The sequence below is a fragment of the Opisthocomus hoazin genome, chromosome 21 (assembly GCF_030867145.1).
Source record: "Opisthocomus hoazin isolate bOpiHoa1 chromosome 21, bOpiHoa1.hap1, whole genome shotgun sequence".
In the NCBI taxonomy this organism is placed as follows: domain Eukaryota; kingdom Metazoa; phylum Chordata; class Aves; order Opisthocomiformes; family Opisthocomidae; genus Opisthocomus; species Opisthocomus hoazin.
The window spans coordinates 2,779,175-2,796,006 of record NC_134434.1 but is presented as its reverse complement, the minus strand read 5'-3'; the positions used below and the strand labels follow the sequence as shown (position 1 = coordinate 2,796,006).

Genomic DNA, 16,832 nt, shown 5'->3' with positions numbered 1-16,832 from the left:
CAGCATCGGGTCAGTCCGGGGCTGGAGACGGGGGGTCCCCCTCCCCGGGGCCCGTCCCGCAGCACCGCCTCGGTCCGGGGCTGGAGACGGGGGATCCCCCTCCCCGGGGTCCGTCCCGCAGCATCGGGTTGGTCCGGGGCTGAAGACGGGGGATCCCCCTCCCCGGGGCCCGTCCCGCAGCACCGGGTCGGTCCGGGGCTGAAGATGGGGGGTTCCCCTCCGGGGCCCGTCCCGCAGCACGGGGTCGGTCCGGGACTGAAGATGGTGGATCCCCCCCCCCCCCGTCCCGGTCCCGCAGCACCGGCTCCGTCCCGCACCACGCCGGTCCCGCCCCCCCGGGCCGGTCCCGCACCGCGCTGGCTCTCCGGCCGGGCTCCGCTCGCATCCAGCCGCTTCCCCGGGACCCCCAGGGCCCCCCGCGGCTGCGGGGCGGGCGGGCGCGCGCGGTGCCGGTGCGGGAGGGCCCTGCCCCTGCCCGGCGCATCACGGTGAGTGACAGCAGCCCCGGCCCTGCCCAGCCCGCACAACCCGCCGGGCTTTTCCAATCAGGCCGGCCCGGGGAGGGATTTCCTGCCGGGACGGGGCCGGGGCCAGCCCGGGCGGGACTCTGCCGAGCGCCGGGACCGCGCCGCTCCCCTCCGCTCCCGGGCCCGCTCGGCGAGTTGCGGCTCGGCTCGGTGCGGGGGGGCCGTCAGGTAAGCGGGGCCGCTCTCGGCGGGGGCAAACCCCCCCCCCCCCCCCCCATTCCCCGAGGGAGGGAGCGGCGCGTCCCGGGGGGTCCCGGGGGGGGGGGGGGGGGGAGGGGAGACGGGGGCGTGACCGGTGCCCCCCCGGCTGCCCCCTCCTCCCCCAGCCCCGGCGACGCGGGGCTCCCCGGGGTGGGGGGGCCGAGCCCTGGGGCCCCGGCCTGGGCGCCCGCTGCTCTTTCGCACCTTTCCTTCTCCCCTTACGCCCGTGGTTTGTTTGTGGTTTTCCTCCTTTTCCTCTTTTTTTTTTTTGTTTGTTTTTCTTTTTTTTTTTTCTTTTATTTTTTCTCTCCCCGGCGCTGCCGCCGGCCGCGGGAATGTTTGGGATGCTTTGGTTCTCCAGGTGGATTCCTGGGCTGGAGGCTCGGCTGGGAGGGATGTTTGCTCTTGCTTTTCCAGCTTCGCGCTGGAATTTTACCTTCGCCGCTGCTCCTGTCTCCCCGCGAGAGGCCGAAGGGCTGGAGCTGGGTACCCGCAGCTCTCGGTACCCCCGAGATGCTCGCTGAGCCTGGCGCTGCGGGAGAGGCAGCGGCACCGCGCTGACTTCTCAGTGAGGCTGGGCACGTTGATTATTTCTTAAATAAATGAGTAAATAGTCTGAGCGCCCTCACGCTGGCTTTTTGCGAGCGGTTGGGAAGAGCGGCACAAAGTTGGATGCAGCGCGCGGGGTGAAATGAAAATACTTTTTGAGGAAGGAGCCCTCGCCCAGGCTGCCCAGGGAGGCTCTGGAGTCTCCTTCTCTGGAGATATTCCAGCCCCGCCTGGACAAGGTCCTGTGCAGCTGGCTCTGGGTGACCCTGCTTGGTCAGGGGGTTGGACTGGGTGACCCACAGAGGTCCCTGCCAACCCCCACCGCTCTGTGATTCTGTGATGGAGCAGCACGGGAGATTTCAGGAGGGGGTTTGTTTGCGGCTGAAACTTTGTTGTGACGTAGATAAGCTGGTGCGGGTGCCCCAGGACGCAGGGAGGTGACAGCTGACCTGGCCAGCCCCTGGTACCGAGCCCCCGCGCAGCCCCGGTGCCGAGGGGCTCATCGGCTGAGCAGACCCTGGACCCCAGGGGAGCGATGATGACGGGCGGGGGGGAACCCCCCAGCCTGGTGTGGGGATCTCAGCATCGCCTTGTCCTAGGAGCTGAGCCGGCCCTAGAGCATCACCTCTCCGGCTGCCCGAGTCCCGCTGCAGCGTGGGGAGCGTGCGAGGGGTCCGTGCTGGCGGGCAGCTGCAGCGTCCAGCTTTGCCGTGGGTGGGCTGAGCGACGCTGTGCCGTGGGACACCCCTGCTGCTTTTGCTCCCCGACCCAGACGGGACCTCTCCTCTCGCTGCTGCCTTCTCTCCCCTGTGGTTTCCATCCTCAAACCAGTGACCTCGATTCCTCGGAGGACGTGACACCCGCTATTATATAAAGGGCTGGGGGCGAGCGCTGCGGGAGGGGACACGACACCCCCGAGCCGTGCCTGCGGGAATCGGAGTTGGTTCCGATCCAGCCCGGATCGGCGCAGGGGGAGTCGCAGGGTGATCTGGTGACGGCCTTGCAGCTGGCACTGCATCCCCCCCCTCCTCCCCAGGCCTCGGAGCAGCCTGCCGGACGCAGCCCTGAACCAGAGGGGATTTCTCACTGCCCAGTTTGGGCAGCCTGGGTGCAATGGGAGAGCGTGGGCTGGGAGGCATGAACTGCTGCCGTGGGACCCCATGCCCTCTCCGGGGTACCCCAGCTGGCCGGGACGTGGGCTTGGTCCTGTTCTCCTGGGCATGGTTGTGCTGCTGAACAACACCCGGCTCCTCGCTTGGGCTGGAGAGAGCTCATGTACTGGGTGAAGTGTGCTTTGAGTCCAAGGGCGCTGAGCTGCACGGGTGGTTTGAAGGGTGAGGGCTTACCCCTGCATGGGAGGGGAAGGGAAGGCTGCCGGGCAGGTGACCCCCTCCCACAGGCTGCAGAGCACTTGGGCTGAACCTCCCCAGCCCCATCCCTTGGGTGCTGCTGCCAGAAAAGGAGAGGGGGAGAGACCTGGTGTCCCAAGCCTCGTGTGGTGCCTTTAGGGAGGGGATGGGGAAGGAGCCGTGCCCCCATGCTGCTCCTCGGCCACCCCCCGACAGCACCCTCAGAAGGTTTCTTCTGCAGGTTCTTCTCTCTCTGTTTAACACGAGGATGAGCCAAGTCCCGCCAGGACTAAATATAGTCAAAGTATTCGTTCTTCGGCGCGGATACAAAAGCTGTCGCGACGGAGCTGGGAGGTAAATGGCCTTCGAGGACTGACTCTGCTCTTCCCCTCCGCAGGTCCTGGGCTGCCGCACCGGGACTCCCCAGCGTGGCTGCAGCACTGTCGCCAAGAGGAATGCCGAAACGAAGGGGCTAATGAGCACCAGAGAGGGAGGATCTATAACTTCCAGATGGCGACGAGCCTGTAATCCCTTTGGGAAGAATTAGGGACTCATCAGCACAGCAGAGCCTGGCGAGGGGAGCAAAGCACGACACCTCCGGCTCCACGAGCACGGCGCGGGTTCGGCCGGGAGGCTGAGGGCATCCTGATGCCGACTGCGCTGGCTGCCCTGCCCCGAGCCGCCCGGCTTTGTCTCACGGAGCCCCGGTGCTGCCGGGAGGCTGTCCCCGAGTGCTGAACTATTCCTGATTTTAATTGATCGCATGTTCTCCAACCAAACCCCGTCCGGGGCCTGCTCCTCCCGACGCGGAAAGGGACTTCTGCCCATTACAGAAAGACTTCTTCCTTCTGCATTTGACATCCTATGGGATCGTAAAGCATCTTTCACGCTGGATTTCATCTCTCATCAAAGTGCGTTTTGAGGAATTACGGGCTTATTCCCATGGCTTTATAAACCGCCGGGATCTGAGGGTCTCTGCCTTCCACGCCGCCGCCGCTCCCACCTGGCCGTGATGGGGCGAGAGCAGGAGCTGATCCAGGCCGTGAAGAACGGGGACCTACCCGGCGTGCAGAAGCTGGTGGCCAAGATCAAGGCGTCCAAGAGCAGTGAGTAGCCGGGCGCGGAGCTGCGGGCTCCCTCTCCCCTGCTGAGCACCCCTGCCTGTTCCGGGGTGCGGGTCCCAGCAGCGGGCTCGGTGCCATCCAAGCCAGGGTGCGAGTGCTGGCTCTGCACCCCGGCGCACGAGTTGTGCTGCGGCCGGAGGCCCCGTGCGGATGAATGACCGGGCTGTAAGCGATCCTCCTGGCAGGGCCTGGGGCCAGGGGCCATCAGGTGTGGGCCACTGAGCAGTGGTGGGCAAAGGGAAACGGCAGCGGGGGGGGAAACGAAGCCGCTTGCGGGGGGGTCGCTGCTACAAAGGGTCTTTAGCGATTGCTGCTCGCTCCCAGCCGTATTTATCTTGTGAAAAATTATCATCCCAGCCAGTCGACTGGAACCAATCGTGAAGCCCTGAATTTCAGTCTGGTAATGTTTAACCCTTCAGCAGAGCTGTTTTCTCGCACGTGCTCTTGGAAAGGTCAGCGGCAAGCATGGCTCAGAGTGAATGTTGGGCTCGCCGGGGTTCCCAAGGGCGCCGGGGTCCTGCAGGTGCCGGACGGTGTCTGGAGGAGATGGGGAGGTGGAAAGGTGGAGGAGCAGATCACGGCCGGTGCCATGGTGCCGTTGTAGAGAGCAGAGCTCCCGGTCGCTTCTCGTGACCGACTGAGAGGAGGGAACTGGGAAAAGTAAATAAAAGAGTGGCCAGGGGAAGGTGCACGGTGCCTGCCCGGGCTGCGGGAGCTGCTCTGTGCGGGGGGAGGCTGGGGGGTGTGGGACCCCCCTGCCAGGGCTGCACATCGTGGGGGGTCTTGTGGGTGTGTGCGGGAAAACTGGGAGGGGAAAAAAACATCCCGGGGAGGGAGAGGGGAAACTTGGGTGGGAGAAGAAGCTTTAAGGCTTCTGAGGAGCGTCTCAGGGCGGAGAGGCTGGTGCTGGGAAACGTGAGTTAGGCTGAGGATTATAAACGTGAGAAGGGGATAAACTCTCCTGGGTCAGCTGCTGGAAAGCTTTGACTGGGGCCACAACTTTGCAAATCCCGGCTGCTGGGCCTGCAGGAGGGCTGGGGGCCACCTTCTCCCTAGGAGGGGGGTGCCTGATGCCCTCTCCCCGGGTGAAGGGACTGGGTGCCGTTGCCTGTACTTGCTGCTGTGCCCATACAGGGTCCCTGAGCTGGAGCAAGAGACGTTTGCCTGCACGGGTGGGTTGAAGGACACCCCCAAGGCAATAAATAACGTCAGGACGTGAGTGTCCCGCCGGCTGACGCAGCCCTGCTCCCCTGAGCTGGTGTCCCGTGGCCGGGCAGCGTCGGCAGACGGGGGTGCCCGCAGATCTCCCCCTCATGCACCCAGAGGGGTGAAGTTGCACTTCATTTCTCCAGTCCCCTCCGGTAACTCTCTCCTAGTTAAACCCTGTCTGCATTTTTTCACTGGAGTCTTCCCCTCCCTCCAGCCGTGGGGCACCCACGTGAAGGTGTTTGTTTAACTCCCCCGCCGCAGCGGCTTCAGCAGCTCCCCTCTGCTTACTTTTATTTTGTTCCTTTATAAGGACGGGGCAGCAAAAAGCCCAGACCCCTGCAAGGCCACCCCTGCAAGCCCTTAGTGAGACTCCTGTGCTGGACCCGGCGTGGGGGGCTTGCCTGGCCCCAGGGACCCATCCCCGCACGGAGGGCATCGCCGCTCCCAGCCCTCATGGTTCTCTCTCCCTGATGCCACGTGAGCCGCCTGCTCGCTGCATTTACCGCTCATTAAAGCGCCTTTTCCATATGACAGGCTGAGATGATATATATATTTTTTTAATCATTATTATTATTTTTAAATCCCTCTAAGAGTCCTTCTGCTGTCTCAGTGGATTGGGAGCTCGGTAGCTGTGATCAGCCCTCCGGGGCTGCCTGTGCCTAAAAAAAGTCACCGCACGTAAGCAAAAAATGAAGTGCCGGTCGCGGCAGCGGGAACTTCAGGGACACGTTGTTTAATATTCACCATGCGCAGCCCTCCTCCCCGCGCCGGCGCTGCTGTACAAGTGGGTCACGGCACCTCTTATTGCAAGGCGGTGGGGTGGGCAGGGAGAAAGTTTTGAGGGCAGGAGCTGGAGGGGAAGGGCAGGCGAGGGCAGGTGTCCCGCCTGCGGGAAGGGGACCCTGCTTCAGCAGGAGGGTTGGACTAGATGACCCACAGAGGTCCCTTCCAAACCCTACAATTCTGTGATTCTGTGATGCTGGGACGATGCCATGGTCACTTCTGCAGCCGGAGAGGGGGGGTCTCCCTAGGGAGAGCTCCTGCCGAGCCGGCCGTGCTTTGCTGAGGTTCCCCGGGGCAGCGATAGAAATGTCCCCGCTTTTTAATTTCCTTCTCTCTCTCTCTTTGTCCCCCTCTCCCCTCCCCTCTGCGTTGGAGCGCTGCAGAGTTTAATTGAAATTGTTAAACGACCCGTCACGGCTTTGGCCTTTCTCCCCGGCGATCAATCACGTCCCCGGGCTGGCCGCGCTCACCAACAATGCACCAGTTGGGCTGACTGGGGCGGCCGCCGCGGCACCCAGGGGCTGGGGCTCCCGGGGGGGCCCAGAGGCAGAGCCCCCCCGGCCGGGGCTCTCGTCCCTGGGAAGGGGTGACAGCTCCTGGAGCTGCGCGGAGCCCAGCGAGGTTTGGGTGTCCCTGTCCCTGGGCGGGCAGGGCTGAGGGGCAGGGGATGGAGGGATGCTGGGGGGCTGTGCGATGCCCCCACGATAGCCGGGGGCTGGAGGAGCCGTGGAAGGCGATGGGAGCCGGACTCTGTTTGCCTTCCTCGAGGGAGTGGTGAAGGTTTTTGTTTAAACACGCGCAAAGTGCAAAGAAGAGGCGGCAGCTGAGCAAACTGGCGTTAAATTATCAAGGACCCGGGAGCAAAGCCCTGCCGGGGCGCAGCCGCTGCCCCAGGGAGGTCCAGCCGGCTTCGGCCACCCCCTTGCCCCATTTCACCAGCGAAGCCGGGGCTTTCCACACCTTGGATATATCAGGGACAGGGGTGGGCGCCTGGGACCCGGCCGTGTCTGGGCTGTGACCTAGCAAGTTGTTAAACGCTGGCAAAGCTCGCAGGGGTCTTGGCTTTATCCCTGCGCCTGGGTTGGTGCCCCTCGTTGCTGCGTCCTGGCAGCACAACGCACAGCGAGGTTTTCCCAAGAGCAGTGCCGGCCCTCGGATGCTGCTGTCGCCCGTCCGGCTGGGTGGGAGAGATGCTGCTCCGCGTGCTGCGAGGCTGCGGCAGGCAGATGTGGGATAACTCCCTCCCTCCCCCATAAATTTCCTCCTAATCCCTGGTAGCTGTATCAGTTTAAGCCCCGAAGCGTGAGGTTTACTCTCTCCTGTGATTTGTTGGCCTTTGCCACCGGTGCTGCGTCTCTCTGTCCCCTGCAGAAACACCTGCCCTCCTTCGCATCGCGCCGGGCTTTTTCCTGCTCTCAGCAGCAGCAGGTCCGTAGTTGTCTGGGGAAAAAGTTGCTCCTTTTTGCAGTTTGGGGGTTGTTTTGCAATAATGTTGGAGGCGCCTGTATGCTAGCCAGCAGGCCTGATGTGCCTTCCCCCCTCCCCGAGCACGACCGTCCTCCTCGCTGCTGCTCCCGAGGGAGGTTGGTCCCAAGCCCCGGGTGCTCCGGCTGCTCTGCACGGTCTGGCTGCGGGGAAGAGCCCCGACCAGCCTCGGGCAGGATCCTTATCGTTTCAGGCTCTGTCACACCCGATGGCTTTCCCTGCTGGCAGTGGTGCAGGGATGTCTGGGCACCCTGCCCGCTCCGATCCTGCCCCGGCCGGTGCAGGCGGCTGGGCCCAGCTCCGCCACCGAGCCCAAGCGTGGCCCTGGCCACATCCCTTGAAGCCCAGGTTTTGAGGACGAGTTCCCAAGCATCCTGGGCCGTGTCCTCTGTTCCTCTCCCCGCGTGCTGTAGGTCTGACGGGCTGGACCGGCTCCGCAGCCGCACGCTGGCTTGGAAAGGCCGTGGGCACGCCTGCGGAGAGACGCCGAGAAACTCTGCTGAAACGGGCAAAACTCCCTCTTCCGCCAAGACCGAGCCGGGAGCGGGGCGAGGCGCCGAACCCAGGGGACCCCGGCTGGCAGCGGCCCTGGGCCGGGCACCCCACCACCCCGCAGCCTGCCGACACCTGCTTTTGAACCCGCGCTGGGTGGGTAGGAGGGGGAGAAGAGGCTTCAAAGGCTCCGGCGGGCGCAGCGGCCGCGGGGCTGGATGGCGGCGGGGCTGCAGCTGCGCGGCATGGCGGGGGCCATCCTTCCTTCCTCCTCCCGCGGCTCCCGGCCGCCCTGGGATGGGAGTCTCCTCCGGTAGCCTCGTGTTTGCTCCGTGGGTTTTCCTATCCGCATCCTGGTCGTCACCCTGCTTCGGCAGGGGGGTTGGACTAGATGACCCACAGAGGTCCCTTCCAACCCCTACTATTCTGTGATTCTGTGGTGGGGTTTAGCCCGTTTTTTGTCTCCTCTCTCCCCGGGAAGGAAAAGCCCCGCGCGGGCAGCGGCAGCGAGAGGAGCGAACGGGCGGTCGCTTCTCAAAGCCGACCTCTGACGGGTGTTGGGTTTGGGAAGGGGCCCGGCTGCCTCCGGCGTGCCTGGAGCCGGGGAAAACGTCACCGCGCCGAGCACGGGAGATAAGGCACGAGCACACAGCGTCGCGCAGGGAGATGGAGGAGGCTGTGCTGGGCATCACCCAGCCCGGCGGGCACGGCCTCCTCGGGGCGCCCAGCCCCGCACCCCTCAGCGCCCCATCTCCCCGTGTTCGCAGGTCTGTGTCTCCCCCTTGTCCCGCACCTGTATTTCTGGCTCCAGCCTTTGAAAACCCGTTGGCAGGGCAGCCTGTGGCTGCTTGCTGTCAGCCCGGGCCACCTGCAGCTGCCTTTTCCCTGCCTGGGTAACAGAGCAGGGAGAAAATAAGGGCTAAATCTGGGGAAGGGGATGAGTTTAGGGTCTGTCGGGGCTACTCCAGGCCATGCTGCCTTCCCTTGGGGTCGGCCGGGCAGCGCTGGGGTATGCCAGGGACTTGCCCATCTCTCCGGGGACGCGGAGGTCCCTCGGGGCTGTGGACAGAGCCGGGCTGGCAGCCGTCCCCGGTGTCGCAGGCAGGAGGCTGAGGTTTGGGGCAGGAGGGGGGTTTCCATTCTCCGGGCTCTTCCCGGTGACTCAGACCCCCCTTCCCGGTTGTCTGACCCAGAAATACAGGACGATTCGGATGATGACGGCTCGAAGGCAGACAGGGAGGGCAGCCCCGAGGGACGGCGTGTGCTGGGCTGCTGGCAGCACGTGGGCACCGTAACCGGGACGATGCTCCCCAGGGCTGTGCCCAGGCAGGGGAGGAGGGAACACGGCAAGGACACTGCCAGCGCGGGCGTCCCGTCCTCTGTCTGCGGTCAGGGATGAGCTGGGGGCACGCGGCTGGCTGCAGGCAGGAGGGAAGCTGGTGGATAAAGATTTTTTGGGGTGGCAGCGACCCACGCAAAAAGGCGGTTGGCCCCGCAGGTTTGGGGGTGCTGTGTGCGTGCCACCGGCACTCCCCAGCGTTCTACCATGCGGAAGAGGAGCTGATTTTAGGTAAAAATATATTCGTGCTCTTCCTCCTCCTCATTCCCCCATGGAGCTGCTGGGTCTGAAGACCTCAGCTGCGACCTAGAAAGGGGTTGCAGCATCATCCCTGTTAAGGACAGGCAGGACCCCATGGACCACAACAGCATCGCCAGCTTCAGACTCTGTTCAGTGGTGCCCAGCGACAGGACAAGGGGCAATGGGCACAAACGGAAGCAGAGGAAGCTCCAGCTGAACACGAGGAAGAACTTCTTCCCTCTGAGGGTGACGGAGCCCTGGCCCAGGCTGCCCAGGGAGGCTGTGGAGTCTCCTTCTCTGGAGATATTCCAGACCCACCTGGACAAGGTCCTCTACAGCCTGCTGTGGGTGACCCTGCTTGGGCAGGGGGTTGGGCTGGGTGACCCCCAGAGGTCCCTTCCAACCGCCACCACTCTGTGATTCACTCCGGCCACCTCTCTGTTGGGATCCTGGTGCCGAAAGACAGTTTCCCTAGGAAGGGGGGAGGGAATTATTGAACCCCAGTGACAATTGACAGCATCCCCCACGGAAGATGGTTTCCAGCCTGTCGAGAGCAAGCTACTGCGTGCGCCCGACGGGCTGGAAACCAGCTTCCATGCGGCATCGCCCCAGCAAGAGTTAAAAGAGGGGCTGGGTGCCGTGCGTGTGTGTGTGCATGCACGCGCCCTGCTTTGTTTTTAAAAGCTCCTCGGCTGGCCTGGCCCCCCGCCAGACCCGGGGCCCGCCGCTGGCAAAAGCTCCGGCAAAGGAGTATGAAAGGGGTAGAAACTAAATAACAATAAACCACCTTTTTCTGGCTGCTCTAGCAAGCTAGGGGGTGGGGAGGAGCTGCGAGCATTCCAGCTCCCCCAAATCCCGTCCTGGCTTCCCCAAAAAATTATGCCTGGGATGGAGAGGGAGGGACCTGCTTGAACCTTGGGGCTGCAACATCACCGGGGCCTTGCCGAGGTGTCCCGGTGAGTCACGGACCTGTCTGGAGATGCCCGGACTGCTTGGAAATGGCTCTGCCAGGATGATCTTTACCCTCCCGGGGAAGGGCTGGACACCCTGGCCCATCCCTCGCTCCTGTGGGATCCCCGGGGCTGCGGCAGCCTGGGGTAGGTGCGCAGGCACCCCGAGCCATTTGCAGCCCTGGGAGAAAGGCCGGAGCTGCAGTCGAGCACGGCTTCCATGGCGAGATAAGGGAGCAGGGAAAGCCTGCGCGCGCGGCAGGTACGCAGCTCCCGCAGCATCCCCGGCCTGGCGCAACGCGTCCGGCTGCGCTTCCGCCAAGCCCTGCCAGCGCCGCTCCCCGCCGGCCCCCAGCCAAGGCTGTGCAGAGAGCGCGTGGCCCCCGGCGCCGCTGCCGTGCCCGGACCCCTGGGTGCCATCCCGGGAGCCAGAGCTTGTACTGGCCAACCCTGATGGGCTCTTGTGCTACGGGGGGTGAGAACTCCCGGGGTTTCGTAACGCCGCCCTCGGCCGGGGCACGGCCGGTCGGGTAAGGTGCCCCGTCTGCATGCGAAGGCAGGCGGCCAGCTCGGCGTGGGCGTCAGGTACGGAGGTGCCCCTGGCAGCGGGGCTGGCTCGGGCTCAACCACCCACTTTGCAGGTGCCTCTTGCCCCCCTTGGAGCATCAGTCCCAGGGTCGGGCTGGCTCTCGGCCCTCGCTCTGCCCCTCGAGCAGCCCGTCTTGGGGCATCGTCTCGTTTCTTTGCTGGGACAGGCATGGATAAGCCAGAAGGGGGTTTTCGTCCTGGAGCCAAACTGGGTGCAGGCAGCGATGGAGAGACTGTGGACTGGGAGCCCCACGGACCTCCCCATCCCGTGGGTGCCCTCTCTCCTTGGGCAGGACACCCAGCTCAGCCTGCATGGCCCCTCGGGGACCTCCCCGGATGCATCCCCACTATGGCGAGGCCATGTGAGCCCTGCCTGCCTCAGTGGCCTCTGAAAGGGGCCAGAGTCCTCCTCGGCGGCTAATGATTGCCTGCGAGGGGGGCTTGGGTGCACGGCGAGCTCAGCTGGCAGCGTGGGGGCTGGCACAGCCACAGCAGTGAGGGTTGCTCTGGGCTGCAGCCCGGGCTGCTCCGGTCGGCCTGAAGCACCTCAGGTTCGGTTTTGTTGGGATGACGTGGATAGGAAAGGCTGCCTGAGCTCTCCTGGCTTCCCTGAGCGGGCACCCGCTAATCCTGCCGGGTTAAAAGGAGGGGAAATGCTCCCTTTTGCAGAGGAAGAGGCTCCAGCACAGACGGAGGAGCTGCCTCTGACCCTGCTCTGTGTCTCCAAACCCCGAGGCTTGCTGGAGCCCTGGAGCCCTCAGCTTCCTCCTCGGCAGTGCTGGGGCATCTGTCCCACTGGTTATATTTAGCAGCCCGCGCTGGGCTGCAGATGGATGTCCTGGAGCTGCTTCTCCATTGCCCCCACCCCAAACCTGGTGTGGACTTTGGGGGGGGGGTCCAGCTCCGAGCCCCTGAAGCTCTGCTCTGGCGCGCTGCAACCGGCTCCGAACACCTGCAGCTTCGCAGGGGCCGAGTTCACACCAGGCGTCGGTGTCACCCAGGAGCATGGTCCTGGGTAAACATCTCCTCACAGGAGCGGTGCAGGGGGGGTGCCTCTGCTCAGCCCCACTCGGGGACGAGCCGGGCACTGGGATGGGGACCGGCACGTGGCCGTCAGCCCCCTGGGTCCCCACCTGCGGCTGGCCACGTGCTTGCAAAGCCGGCACCTCGTCAGCCGGGAAGGGACGTGCTGGTTCCCTTTCCCAGCAGGGTTGGCACGGCACGGAACGCCGTTTGCCGGCGGGGCCAGGGGATGAGGCAACCCGCCATCATTCCCTGGCCAGGGTGGAGGGCACGGGGTGCTCCAGGAGGGCTGGCACGATGGGAGAAAGGGTGCCTTTTCCTAGGAAAAGCAGCTGAGGGGTGTGGAGGGACATTTTTTCCCCCTGTGAACCCCCCTCTTTCTCCCCACCACCCCACTGAGATGCGGCAGGCGGGGGTTTCTGTGCTCGGCTCCCACGTCCTGCCTCTGCCGCCAACTCGGGCTTGCCGGGGCCGTTCCTGACACGCACCCGGCGCGCTGCAAAGCTGTAAACAGATCGGGTTGCCGGCGGGGGTCCAGGCAGCGGGCAGGCCTTGGCTTGCATCCCACCACCGCTTGGTCGGGCCGGGGTGCGGGGAGCGCCGAGGCCGGGGGACGAGATGGAGGGGACCGACCTGGCGGCAGGGTCCCTGTGGGAAGCCGGGCATGACCTTGGTTTGATGAGGGGCCAGGGGTGCTGTCACTGCCTCAGTTTACCTCTGGTGGTAAGGTGGGCCTGCTCTTTAGGGGTTTGGAGGTGTTGATGTGCTGCCCCCCAGTCTGCTTCCCCGTCCCCCCATGGGAAGCTGCTGACCGGAGCTCAGCCCAAGGACTGTGGGTCCTCAGATCCAACTTCTCCTTATCCATCGCAGTTGTATTCTGATGCCTTTGACCTTGCTGTAAATCAGCCTTGTCCCTCCCGTGGTACGTGGGGGGACGGGGATGCTCTGTGTCGCCCTTGTCCCCAGCTGGTCCCCGAGCAGCTGCCGGCCGGCTCCGGCGCCCGGGCTGGGCGATGGGAGGAACCCGCTGCCCTCCCTGCTGGCCCCGGAGCAGCTGGGATGAGGGGAGGGGGACAGGAACGTGGTGCCCGGAATAACTCAGCGGCTGCCGAGGCCCCCATGGGGCCCTGGTGTAGGTTCCTGCTTCCATCGTGGGGATGGGGAGATGCCTCTCCTGGGACATGCAGCCAGACGCGTGTATCAGCAGATGCTGCTTCCACCTGGGGACACGCAGGGTGGTGCGTGGCGTCGCGGGGATACAGCTGTCGTGTCCCCCTCCTGTCCCCTGCAGATGGGGTCCCGCTGCAGACCGGGGTCCCAGGGGGATCCTTTGCTGCTGCAGCTGGGTGAAAAAATCCCGCTTCAGCCAAGGCACGAGGAAAGTGCCACCGGCCAGATGCTCTGCTGGGGTTTGGCGAAGGCTTCTCCTGCTTTGCGGCGTTGCCTGGTCAGATGGAAACACGGGCGGGCAGCTGGGGGGCCTGGACACGGTCCTGTGCAGCCTGCTATAGGTGACCCTGCTTCAGCAGGAGGGTTGGACTAGATGACCCACAGAGGTCCCTTCCAACCCCTACTATTCTGTGATTCTGTGATTCCGTGACCCGACCGGCAAAGAGCCCTCGTGCCAGGCACAGGCAAAGCCACGCTGCCCTGCCCGGCCTTGGCAGGGAGAGCAGCGAGCAGCAGCAGGTTCGTCTCTCTTGGGCTGCTTGTCCCAGGCTGGAGGGAGCTTGGCCCGTGCCAGCTGGGGATGGACCCATCCTGCTCCCCTTCCCGCTGTCCGGAGCGTGGAGCCGTCGGGCAGTTCCCGCTTGCTTTGGTAGGCGACCTTGTGCAGGGGGTGGCAGCAGCAAGGAGAGACGGGTGCCCTCCGCGCCCTTGATGTCACCGGAGAGGGGATTTGGAGAGGGATCCGTGCCGTCCCTCACAGCTCAGGAGTGCTGAGCAGCCGCTGCCAGCTGAGATCCTGTTGCTCTTCCCCAACGCAGGTGCCACGTGTGGCTGCAGTGCCACGGCATCAGCGAGAGCCGGCTCCGGCATCACCCGTCCAGCGTCCCTTGGGACCAGCAGGAGCTGGAGGCCACGTTTCGGCTCTGTCTGGGCGGGAGGGAAACACTTTGCTCAGGCTGCTCGGATTTGGGATGCGATTCAGATGGAGCCGGACAGTCCGCACCTCGTTGGCTGGAAGGCGGCTCTAGCAAGCAAAGAGCCTCTTGCTTGGGTCTGGCGATAGAGGGTAGAGGCAGCAGCCCCCCAGGAGCGGGAGCCCTTGAACCCTTGGTTCACAGGGAGGAAAACCCAGTCCCCAGGCAGCGTCTGCCCCCGTCCCTGCACAGACCGGGCTGCGTGCGTCCCGGGGGACCCCGCCGGCGCGTCCCTGAGTGGGGCTGGAGGCAGCATCGGCTCGCGGGGTCAGAGTTGAGGAAAGGCATCCGCGAGGTATTTTTAACTGCGTGTGAGTCCGAACTCCGGCTGCGCAGCTGCCAGCAGCGGTCTGAGGTTCGGCTGCCGATGGTTGGTTGCCCATGGGCTGGTGGCAAGGGGGGGGCTCGGGATAATTCGGTTCCTGCCTGCCGGGGCCTCGGGAAGGAGCGACAGCACTTGGAACCGTCAACCTGCTGGGTGACCTCGAGCCAACGGCTTCACCTCCCAGTGCCTCCCCTCCCATCCTGTGCGTGCCTTGCCTAGATTAGAGCAGCCGGGGTGGGGACAGCCGCTCCGTCCGTCCCAGCAGCACACGGCAGCTTCCCCGGGGCCAAAGCGGGAGGAAGTCGCCGGATTTCCAGCCGTCACATTGCTGTGTGCTTTGAGTACTGGCTCCACCGGCTGGAGCAGCTCCCGGGTGCCAGCTGCCACGTGCGGGTACCGGGCTGGCGGGGATGGGTGTCGTAGGGCCATGGCAGCCCAGTCCCCCAGCCTCAGCCTTGCCCCACCACCCCCAGGAGCTGCATGATTTGCTGCAAACATCCAAGCTACAGTGGAGGGCTGGATCCTCGCTTTGGTCCCTTGAGCTTGCGGGGTTTTGCTGGCCGCTCTTGGCTGCTCTAATTTTTATCTGGGGCTCATCATTAGAACCAGAAAATAAATAGCTACGTGCTCTTCTCGAGCGTCAGAACCCTCCAGGTGTAGGTGGGTTGCTGCGTCCCTGCCCGCCCTCCCTAATTAACTGTTGCTCAGCAAATCCAGACTTACTGACCTGCCCTCATCTTCCCTTCGGCTGCCGGCTCCTGCTGCTCGCCTCTCGTGCCTCCCCCAAGCCTCTCATGCCCCCCGTGAGCCCGTGTCGTGTTCGCAGCCCGGGGCACGCGGTGGAAGATGGTACCCTGGGAAGCGGCTCTCCCCTGCGCAGCGCTGCCGAGGTTGTTTTCCTCGCCGTCAGCTCCCTCCGTGCCCGCGCTCACGCTGCTCTCGCCGTCCCCCCGCATCCTGCTTCCCCTCTTTCTTCCTCCCATTGACCGTCTGCCGGTTGGATTAGTTTTCCCCAGATGCTGCAGTCTGCAATTTTCCCAGGTTGAATCCGCCTGGGTTTGTTCTCCTAAGCTCTCTAAGTCCCTGTTGTGTTATTTCTGCCCTCGTCGATCCGTTGAGCATCCTCCACAGATACATTAATGCACTATTCGCTTGGTGTTGCGTTAATGGGAACCCTGAGGGTGTCTGTAGGTGCAGCCCCTTTGCCTGGGTACCTGGGGGGCACCAGAGCCCTGTGGCCCCTTCCCCAGCTCCCGTGGGATCCAGTATGGAACCAGTATGGAACCAGTTGAACGGGAGCAAAGGTGCGTTTTTAATGCTGGACCAGATGCTCTGCTGGTTCCCGTGTCCTGCAGCCCACGGGTGGCTCTTGGCCCCACGGCGTGCCCGGTGATGCACTGCGGTGGAGCTCGTGCTTGGCCGCCGGCCCCCGCCGCTATCGCCCCATCTCTTCCCGCTCGGGAGGCGTCCTGTCTTTTCGGAAGGATGGGGGAAATGGAAAAGGCTCCACCTCTTCCCTGGGCAAATACAGCTCCTCTGAGTTCATATCCTGGAGAGCGGAATAGCCAGGTCCCAGCAGGGATGGTGACTTCACCTCCCGGTAACGTGTTTCCCCGGCCAGCTGGGAAAGGAGCCCTTGTATCTCTGAAGGAGCCGCCTGACTTCCCCCACCCGAAGCCTTTCCCAGATGTTTCCCCCCTGGCTGGGGCTGGGGGATGCGATTTCGGCTCTGTGGGGAAGGGGTGTTACCGCTGCCCCGTGCCGGGGGAGCTGGCCTGGGGCGCATCGCGTTGGGGTAGGCAGGCAGTGCCAACCCCCAGGTTGTTACGGGGAAGGGGAACAAGTGCCGTTCATCCCACCATGCAGCTGAGATCCTTCTGGGGGCCTGAAACTCAAATCAGGAGCACGTGCTTGGCTTTGGCAAGGGGTGAATCCAGCCCCAAAGAACTCCTGTGATGCTGTTTCCTCCGCTTGGCGTTTGCCCCCTCCATCCCCGCTGCAGCCATCGAACCTCAGGGGCGAGAGCTTCACCTTCTTCCCAGCTGCGTGGATGGGGACGGGGTTTCCGACTCTGCTTTTCCTTGCATTGTTCTGGGAGCCTTTGCTTTGAACAAGCTGCCTGTTTTTTCCTGCTTTGCTTGGTGGGGGAAGCGGTGGGGGGAAATTGGGGGTCTGGCTGGGGGTCCCGGGGCGGCTGGGCTGGGGGTGAGCAATCGGTGTCTGTGCTGTGCAGGGAAGCTGCCCCTGCTCGCTCCTGCTGCCAGCCTCTTTAAAAGACTTAATTGTTGGACTTGCCTTGGGAAAAAGGTTCCCAGCCTTTCTCAAAGGAAGAAGGTTCCCAGTTGACGCTGTGATCCTGCTGCCGTGTCCCCACACCCTCCCCTTCGCCTGTCATGGGTGCCCAGCCCAGCCCAGGGAGGAAGGCTGATGCCTTGGACCTCGCAAACTCTTCTGCCTTCACCACTGGCTGCCTTCACCATCATCCACCATCATATCTGAACACG

The 16,832-nt window shown here is 64.1% G+C and overlaps 1 protein-coding gene across 4 annotated transcripts in view; it reads left to right on the top strand.

Annotated features, from left to right (window-relative positions):
• Nucleotides 1-591: 591 nt before the first annotated feature.
• CASKIN2 (CASK interacting protein 2) overlaps nucleotides 592-16,832 on the top strand; it is a 37,554-nt gene continuing 21,313 nt past the window's right edge. For all 4 annotated transcript variants that reach the window (XM_075440876.1, XM_075440877.1, XM_075440875.1 and 1 more), the window contains exons 1-2: nucleotides 592-695; nucleotides 3,024-3,732. In XM_075440876.1, coding sequence (XP_075296991.1) covers nucleotides 3,639-3,732 — 94 coding nt within the window. In that variant the 5' untranslated portion in view covers nucleotides 592-695; nucleotides 3,024-3,638. The remainder of the gene's footprint in view (nucleotides 696-3,023; nucleotides 3,733-16,832) is intronic.